The sequence below is a fragment of the Nicotiana sylvestris genome, chromosome 6 (genome assembly GCF_000393655.2).
Source record: "Nicotiana sylvestris chromosome 6, ASM39365v2, whole genome shotgun sequence".
Classification (NCBI taxonomy): domain Eukaryota; kingdom Viridiplantae; phylum Streptophyta; class Magnoliopsida; order Solanales; family Solanaceae; genus Nicotiana; species Nicotiana sylvestris.
This window is the reverse complement of record NC_091062.1, coordinates 150413960-150424162: the sequence shown is the minus strand read 5'-3', so window position 1 is coordinate 150424162 and position 10203 is coordinate 150413960. Positions and strand designations below refer to the sequence as shown.

General features: G+C 36.6%; 1 protein-coding gene across 1 annotated transcript; it reads left to right on the top strand.

The window, feature by feature from the left end:
* Positions 1-3815: 3815 nt before the first annotated feature.
* LOC104214100 (acyl carrier protein 1, chloroplastic-like) lies at positions 3816-6734 on the top strand. Its single transcript, XM_009763717.2, has 4 exons — positions 3816-4057; positions 4562-4672; positions 5772-5894; positions 6379-6734. The coding sequence occupies exons 1-4, from the start codon at positions 4001-4003 to the stop codon at positions 6502-6504; spliced, it is 417 nt and encodes a 138-aa protein (XP_009762019.1). The 5' UTR covers positions 3816-4000; the 3' UTR covers positions 6505-6734.
* The last annotated feature ends 3469 nt before the right edge of the window (positions 6735-10203 follow it).

Sequence of the window (10203 nt, the reverse complement as noted above, 5' to 3'; positions counted from 1 at the left end):
CTAAAGTTTACCCTAAAAGCATCATTATTACCACCCCTTATGTTTCAAATGATAAAGTTAACTGGATGAGGCATCATATTAGGGAGATTAGGGTTATGCATGCTACCATTGTCCCTCATTATCTGAGGAGGGGGAGTTGGGTTCCTCCTGACCGAAGGCACCAAGATCATTGCATGGCTTCCCAAAGTAGGGTCCAGTGGAGACCTGACATCCATCGAGAATTTGTAAAGAGTTGGGGGACAACTGAGAACATATCTCTTCTCGTGTATTTCCCTGAATAGATATACCTTTACATCGTTTAGACTTGAAAACTCTAAGATTTGGTCGGACCCCAGCAAGTTCAACTCCTCTGCATTCTCTATTGGTTGGTCTTCTGGTTCTAGTTGATTGGGAGGAGCTTGTTGTTATTGTGGCACATTGTTTTGATCTAGAGGGCCGTTTGGTTGGGGATTGTTTGCATGTGGAGGAAGCTGCATTTGATTGGCCATCTGACTCGTTGTATGGGTGTTTGGCATGGACCATGGCATGAATATTGGGTTCATGTTCGAGATCTCCCTCGATAGAAAGAATGGGAGATCCATTTGTATATTCTAAGTTTGGATTGGGTTGAAGTGGGGTGGAAGACTCCATTGGTTTCTCATAGTTTGGGCTAGGTTGGAGTTCATTGATGGAGCTAGGGGATGAAGTATGTTGTTCAACCAAACATGATTGAAGTAGTTGCTCATTGCCATATGCATCCCTTCCGATACTAGCTGGGCAAGGAAGTGAGAGTTTTGAAGGACTATCACTGTTTCCTGTCTATCCAATATCATGTTGAATGATATTGCATGCGTCATTAATGCTTGCTCTATCCAGGAGAGGGGCTGATGATCTTAAGGTAGTGGTGGTTGAACAAAGTAGATTTGGTTGTTTGTTTGGGTTGCCTGAGAGATTGGAGGGTTGGCCATTATATGGGCTCGTTGATGCATTAAGATTTGGACTAGACGATAACGCCTTCTTTGGGATACTGGTATTCTGGGCATAGTTACTACGAGAGAGATAATTTATAATGGGAATTATAAGAGTTTTCTGAAGGGGGGACTATGGGTTCTAGTATTCTAGGGGGGGTCGATACTTATTTCCTCTAGTTGCATACTTTGGGGATTGCTTGAGCCGGTGGTATTAGTTGGATTTAGAGAAGATTTTATCCATGTAACGTGTATGGTTTCTTTAACCATTTGTCGGCCAACGGGAGAGTCTTGGGACAGGTGTTGAATAAGTATTTTATTTCCCATGCAAGGATTATCTAGGTTGTCAGTATGATTAATGGGATTATTAGGGATTAGGGCGTCATTAGGAGAAGTTTGAAGCGCGAGAGAATTGCTAACCTGATTAGTTAGGGTAGTAGGCACATAATTAGTGCCATGCATGGTATTTAATTGGTCCTTAGCCGAGTTTGCCATGTGGCAATTAGGGTTGGGAAATGGGGCCACGACCAATACCATACAATCTTGTTAGGCGGATTAACCAATGCTTGAAACTTGTTTCGAGTAGTGAGGGGAGCAGTGGACTAGTATTTCTTGCAATGTAATTCTTAGACAAATTCCTATTGAGAAATTTAAAAGACATTTGTTTATCAATGGATTTAGCATTTAATGAGATAGAAGAAAGTGTACCTGACAAAGGTTTGCTTTGCTCTTTAGGATTACCTGAATTGTTCTTGTGATTGGCCTTCCTTTTTGTTGGGAAGCTCACTATTTGCCAAACTTCTTCGTTAGTGGGATGAAGTAAATCTTCATTAATACCTTGAACTGTTGTTTTATGGTCCTTGGATTGGTTGACAGTAGAGTCCAAAGCTATTGGAGAAGAGGCATTCAAAACTATTTTATACTGACATTTGGATTGAACAAGCCCAAGCCTTTCACATTTAATACAGAGAAGATTCTCATCTACATAGTGTATAGTTTGTTTGTGTGATCCAATGTAGATAGAATGAGTTACTGGGACATCCAAAGGCAACTCAACACATAATCTGGCATATCTTCCTCTAAGAGTTGAGAAAGTGCATGCATCAATTTTTAAAAGTTTGCCAATTTTGTTACCAATCTTTTGTAAGATTAATCCATCATAAAATTCCGTTGGTAATTGAGGAAGCCGAATCCATACTGCAGTTTTTGATATTTTTGCTTCCGATGCAAGGAAGTTTGGTTTCCATTTTTGGACCGATAAAAAGTGACCAAAGATGAACCAAGGACCCATATGTAGGGCTTTTTGTATAGTTTCCTCATTACTAAATTTAGTGATGTAGTACTCACACCCTAAATCTATCAAAGGGAAGTTTTTCTTTGTTTTCCATAATTCATGTAATTTTCTTTTGAGCAAGTGGTGTTGGATTCTTCTCCCTTGTAGCTTAACTATAGTTGAGAATTTCCATGGTTGATAAATTCGATGGATATCCTCTTGGGTTAATTGTACTTGCTGGACTTTTGATGGGCATATGGGATTATCTTTCCCAATATCTTGAGAATTTGATGGATCATGGATATTTGTATCAATAATCATGTTGATTGAGGCTTCTTGTTCACCTTGTACCAACTTATCCTTAAAGCTAACAATTGGCAATTTGGATTTATAAGGAGATTGATTGATAATGAGGTCTGGGGGTTTAGGAGGATGAATTTGATGAAGTTAATCCACGTCCATTTGAGTGATAGTGCTTTGGATGGGAATTCTTAGAGAGAGTTGGTTGGCACTCACTCGATATGAAATAATCTTCATTTGAAGTTAGAAGATATTTAACTCAAATGAAGTTAGCATTATTATAAGGATGATCTCTTTTTGTCCAACATTTTTATAACTAAAATTATATCTTATTAAGTAGGCTATTATATTTTTCGTTTTTTTTATTATTTGCAAATAACTTATATTAAGAATAATCATCCTTTCTTCTCTTCAATATTTGTATTTTTCCTAGGGAATAAAATAACAGTCCATACCTTTATAAATATAAATATATATAACTTAGAGTTAATAATTTTTCCGTGTTATATTATACTAATAATTATTATCACTAAAGCCTTTCATGAAATTTTTAGCATTATTTTTAATAGTTATTGAAATAGTTCGTACAATTAGAATTTTTTTTAATGTAATATTTTGATAATAATTTGAATTCTTATTAACATGACCTATATTAATAATTACGGGTAAAGTTATTTTAATGATTATTTAGTAGTACATACAATTAAAAATTAGATTTTCTCCCTATGTTATTTTTAGTGTAATAATTCAATCGTTATTAAAATTACCTATAACTAAAAATTTATTATATTTTTAAAATTTTAATGAGTCGCAAAAAAAAATTACTTCTCTTTACAGCTTGTTTGGATGGTTGTTACATATCGTTTCATAATGTATCGTATTGTATTGTATTGTATTGTATTGTACTGTATCGTTTGATGAATACAATGTTTGGATGGATTGTGTCGTTTTGCCGTCGTTTCATGGTATCATGCACCAGTAATATGATGAATAAACTTGCAATATTATAAAGAAAAATTATGAGATGGTATATAAAAAGGTAGGGTAAATGATAGAATAAAATTATTTAATAATAATGAAGGGTGAGATTGAGAGAAAAACACAAGGAAACGATGTGACTACACCAAATCGATCGTTACATAAAGTGGCATATTCCATCGTTACGTAACGATAGATTTAACGATACGATATAATAAAATTTAAGTAACAATCAAAACAAATATTGTATTTAAAGTAACAATACTATACAATACAACCGGTAACAACCATCCAAACAAGGTGTTAGTACAGTTGTCCAAACAGCAAGCGATAGGATCTATGCAGCAACAACCAAGTAAAACCCAACCCGAAAAGAAGCCTACAAGAAGGGACAACTCTTGTCTGCCCTGTTACTATCCGGCACACTCTTCGTGCTCTCCGACACTTTCTCCAGATCCATTCTCTATTTTTATCTTGCTCTCTCTTTCTTTCCGTCCATCAAATGGCTTCTATTACAGGTTCATCTGTTACCATGTCATGCTCCTTGAAGCAAAATCAGGTTTATCACTTTGATCTTCACTTCCGATCACCTTCTCCTTCTCTTCTTTTGTTGCTGTTTTGATTTTTTCGGTTTCGTTTTACGAATGCTTTTTGTGTGTCCATCTTAAATTCACTTCTTGGAATGTGATTGCGTTTTAATGATTTTTGTGTTCAATCCTTTATTTGTATATTAAACTCTAGAATATATTTTCATTTTTCTTTTATTTGTTTGTGTTTCAAAGTTAATTGTCCTCTTATTTCTCTCGAGATTTAATTCTTTTGATTGATGAAAGGATTAGAAACCATGTAATTTTATTAAGGTAAGTAATCAATGAAACACAAAGAAAAACTTATAATTCTTCGTAAATTCAGGTAAATATTTCACCTTTTCTATAGAAATAATCAGGAGTGACATACTGACATTTTCTGCAGCTCCGAGAAGAAGTTGAGAAACAGCTACCCGCTCCCCACTGCTGTGTGTGTCATTGAAATAACTATACATTTCATTCTCTTGTTAATGCAGGCACTTAACCGAGTCTCTAATTTGAAGACGTCTTCTCTTTCATTCAAGGGGATAAGCTTCTCTTCCATCCGATTGAATCGAGCCACTGGCCACCTCACTATCACTTGCGCGGTATTGTTTTGGAACTGGTGTTTTGCTCTCTTAACTTGTTTTTCTATGCTTTTACGTTACCTCTAACCATGATTGTTGGGACTCATTGCAATATGGCCCTTTTCGTTGCGAGCAAAACTGATGCCGGATTTTATTTTGAGCATCGATTGTTAGAGCGTTTAATATGGGAATTTGGTGTTAATTTATCTTAAGTTGATTTATGGAGACACTAATTCAACAGTGAATAGCCATTATAAATCTATAGAATAAACTGAATTAAAATAAAGTGGATACTACCTGACATAACATCTTCTCATGGAAGATTTCCTTATTCCTTTCCTTGTGGATTTCTGACTCTTCTACTGATAAAGGCACAAAAAAGAAGAATAATTTTGGAGATCTTTCCTGATGTTTTGTCCCCTCAAGCTACCCTATTCTGACTTTGTTGTGACAAAGCATATTTTTGTTCAGGAACTAATTAATCTTTTTAAATAATTTTATTTCTAATAAATAATGGACAGAAACTCTATAAAAAAGGTAAGCAAACTGATCCTTCCCTCATCCATACGTGCGACCACCTCCCATTTACGACCTTGTTGCTACTCCTCCACTTTTCTTTTGGTACTCTACTAAATTTTGAGCAGAAACCTGAGCAAAGCAATATAAGGAACAAATGTAAATTGAGAGAAGGATATTGCTTGCTGCCAAAAGGGGTCTTCTTCTAGTGATGAAGGGAAGAAAGGCTTTGTAACAAAAAACTACCAAGACTTTTTTGTAATATTTCGAATATATGGAATTAAGTGTAATTGACTAATCCATTGCACAAGAAAAAAGTAGGATTCTGCATATTAACTTGCTCTACTTCTGACTTTGCTGATCTAAAGTGATTGTGCACATTTATGTTCACGTCTCTTAAACCAAGCTATTTCCATCAGTACTGATGCTATAGTTATTGTGAGTGTTCATGTGATTAACCTCTTTACCCTAAAATTATCTTGTTTTTTCTCATTTCCCTGTTCTATCTGTGATGTGGAATTTCGTGGTCCGTAATTCAGACCACAGCATGTTTTTCTTTTTTATATGAAATTTATTAACAAAAACGAGAGTTGTACCTCTGCAGGCTAAGCCAGAAACGGTCAACAAGGTGTGTGAAATTGTGAAGAAACAACTGGCTCTTTCTGGTGAAACTGAAGTCAGTGGAGAGTCAAAGTTTGCTGCGCTTGGTGCTGATTCTCTTGATACGGTATGTTGTTTGGCACTAAGGCTAAATGTTGCACTTGCATAGTTGTGTCTCAGTCCTTTCTGCAAAAATGGGTAGAACAATCAACATATTTCAGTATGGATTTCAGCCAAGTTACTTAGAATTCTTGGTTGTTGCCAGTTTGTCTAATATAGCACTTTTGTCACCCTGTATGTTATCTACAGGTTCAGATTGATTACAAAGGATTTTTGTTAGGTTCATAAGTGAGAACCACCAATTCTGCTGCTAGGTGCTAGATTTATATGCTTGCGCCTCCAGATGATATGGTTTAACACACTATGTGTCTAGGAAACAAGTAGAGCCATATGTAAAAACCGTTCTTTGAGTTCTCAAACAAATGGATTATCCCAAAAAGCCTCAATTGCATTTTCCTTGAGGCATCTCGAAATAATAATATACTTCTTCTCAGGAACACATTAGTTATTACTGATTTGATTATGTTGTTTTTGTTGAATCTCTTATTCAGGTGGAGATAGTCATGGGGCTTGAGGAAGAGTTTGGTATTTCCGTAGAAGAAGACAGTGCTCAGAGTATTGCAACAGTTCAAGATGCTGCAGACCTGATTGAGGATCTCATTTCAAAGAAAGCTTGAGACAAACTGAACTTTAGAGCCTCGGCTAGTTAGTTCATTAGGGTATCTCATTTTGGTTATTTCCTTACAATTCAAGATGCTGCAGCTTGCAATATTGAACATTCTCTAGTTAAAAGGCTATTTTATCAGAGAGGAACCCTCGTGAACAGTCCTTGTTTATTTTCCGTTGGAGCCCACAATTAAATCTGAAGATAGACATGTATATCTATTTTGGCTTTTCCATTCTGCAAGAGATGCGTGTTTCTGAGTTTTGGTGCATATAATCCACACACCTGTTCAAAATAGGTGTACTTACAAATCTCAATAAATGTCGCCATTACCAGTGGTTCTACATTCCATCAAAATTTAGAAAATTCAGAGACCAATAAGACGGCCTACAAATGTATGGCACCAATAAGAACGTAGGGCTGTGTACGTATCATCTTTTCCTGGGCTAAATCTATGCACATTGATGGGAGGTCAGGTAGTAGCTATAGTGAAAGTTAAAACATTATGCGAAGTAGCAGCTCTATTAGGTCAAAAGTTATCCATGGGCATAATTCCAAACTGGGCATAGTATTTGAAATCAGTTTATTTAAAATATTTTTATGTGTTGCCTTTTCTTGGAACTGACTTAAATTCGTGCCAAAACTGTGAATTGTAAGGTAATTGCTAAAGCTGTCAGAGAAGCTCTCCATCCATGGAGATATCATGATACCGAAGCAGAAAAAAGTTCTTAGTTTATGCTCGAGTACGAAATTAAAATGTGGTTCTTTTGGACTCAAACAATAAAAATGTACGGAAAAAAAACATAGTGACTGTTATAAATAGAATTCTATTTAAGGTGAATATCTGATGATAGGCTATAATTACGTATTTTAGTCGATTATTACACTCTAATTTACTGCACTTTAGTTGAGTTTGCGCTTTAATCGCTAGTGTTTTGCATTAATTGTGTATTTTATGCCTTGTAGGTGTGATTTCGAGCTATATAGATATTATGGAATGAATTTAAGTGGTTTGGAGCTTTGAAGTCTGAGTAAGAGCTCAAGGAATTAAGCCGGGATCGCGTTCGGGGATCAACGGATGATAAAACAACAAAACGAAAACTCAAAGAGGCATATTGCGCACTGTCTAGTAAAATAGACATAACCTTTTACTCAGAACTCCATTTGAGCTCCACAATATATGGTTGGAAAGCTAACTCAAAGGGCTACAACTTTCATGTTTTACATTTTTCCAAATTCCAAAGGGAACAGGGTCAAAAACCGCGACCGCGGCAGAACCGCGGCAGAGGGCAGTCGCGGACAACTGAAGAATCTGAGAAGGTGTTTGGCCGCGGTTCCGGCGCGACCGCGGTGGAACTGCGGCAGGACACGGGATTTTAAGGGACCAAAGTGCAAAACACGGGATTTTAAGCCCTAAACCCTATATTAAACCAAGGAAGCCGGCCAAGAATTGGAGAGGACATATTTTTGACATAAATTTGACTTAAGGAGGCAGAGACACAATAGGAGCAAGGCTTGGGAATTCTTCCACGAGTTTTTTCCTTCCTCTTCCTATTTTTCATTGTTAGTTATGACTTTTAGTATTGTAGTTTTACATACTATTATGAATAGCTAAGTTGTTATCTAGAGTTTTGATAGAACCTTTTGTAGGATAAATTCTTGTTATGTTTTTATATAATTGAGCCGTAGTATAATCTCTATTTGTTCAACTACGTTCTTATTGTAGTTAATTGAAGAGCTCTCAATTAGCTGTGCCTATTTAGTGTGCATAACTCGGGAGAGAGTGCATATTTAGGTAATTGTTGAACAACACCACTCCCAGAGTATATGAGGGATCAATAACCGAGGGTTTAAAGGCGGGATTAGGGATAACGAAGCCTTGGGTGCGATCTGAAGTGAGCTGTATCAAAAGCCAGCTAGCGTAGCTCGGGAGAGTGCGTCTAGTAAATTGTCGTGATTACTCGGGAGAGATTTACGGTAATAAGAGTGCTCATGATCGGTAGAGAATACTTAGGCGAAATTATAGAAGACATAGCGGGAAGGATTCCGACAATTGGGGAAATCATAACTCTAGACCTCCTTAATCTTGTCTCTAACTCTTAGTATCTTTAGTTGTTAATTTATTATTTTAATTTGTTAATCAATTAGTTAAACACAAGAATCTAAATATCTATAAGTTAGGAACTGTTCAAGCTTGTCTTCTTGGTGATAGTGAACAGCTGTAGCTAAGCCTTAGTTCTCTGTGGGATTCGACTCCGGACTTGTAAACCGGATTATATTTGCAAGGACCGCATTGTCCTTTTTATAAGGCATAGTTGGGCGTGATCAAATTTTGGCGCCGTTGCCGGGGAACTAATGGTGTAGCTGTAGGTGTACATATTGCTAGGTTTCAAGTTTGAACTTTTATTTTTATTTTTTGTATTTGATTTTTTTTTGTTTTACTTGTTGATTTAAAAAAAACATGGCATCATTGAATTATGAAATTTTTGATGTTGGTAATTCTACTTTTAATCCTCCTTACGAATATTGTGATGAAAACTACCCTTGGCAAAATTATCAAAATATTCCCGAGAGCGAGTTATGTGCACCAACTCAATCTTATGTGTGGAATGTGTGTGATATGTGTGGTGGTCAAGATGGTCACTTTCATGGTTGTGCTTATATTTCTTATCTTCCCCCAACCCCTTATTATGATGATTCTACATTTTCTTGTGAGGATAACAGGAACAAAGAACCTAGGGAAGCTGACCTAAAGAAGATCGAAGATATGTTAAAGTGCATTATAGAACAACAAAGTAAAATACAGCTGCAGGTAGAAAGGCAGGATGAAACTATTCGCAACTTAGAGGCTCAAGTGAGTCAACTAGTTGAAGCTTTTAATGCTCAATATGTCAATATTATGGATAGTAGCCGGGAGCAATTTGCATTAGAGACGGAAATTGAGGTGCCAATGGAGGGATCCAAAGTAGAACCCCAACACTCTAACCATCTAGATTTTCAGGATGTCGATGTCGTAGAGGAGATACTAGAGTCAACCAAGGATATTGAGGATACATATTTAGTTGACTCTATTGTCATTAGTGAGAGAATGTAGACTGTCCCAATGTTCATGTAGTTGAGCGCATTGGTCCTCACTCCAAGCATTTTTCCACATTGTGTTTAGATGATGATATGAAAATAGAGTCGTCTGAGCCACTTGAGGAGTCAAGGAATGAGGAACAAAGTGCTTACATTCTGGAATTCTTCTTTCCAGAAAGTCGGGATTACACACCTCATCTAAAGGCCAAGAAGTGCAGAATACTACATTATTTTATTGGGCCAGTCAGATTCGTTCCACCGCCCCATGACCATAATCATAAGCTTGAATCAAAACTAGGGGTTCAATTCATAAGCTCGAGGTGGAGGCAAAAAGTGATCCGTGTCGTGCCGTGACGTTAAATCAAGCGCTTGTTGGGAGGCAACCTAACTTTATTGCTTTCTTTTATTTATTTTTTATTTTTTTTAATTGTATTATTTTTGTAGTGTCAATTTTTTATTTTCTAGGAGCATGGAAAGCAAAGGTATTGGAAGGATGCAACAACAAACCAAATGGTTGGAACTAAGTGTGAGGTACCCGCACAAAGGACCAAGCTTGGGAGAAGTCTGAGTACCCCATGAGCTGTTAATGCTTTGGCCTTTGGCCTACCAGGGAGTCTCTTTTACCATTTTTATT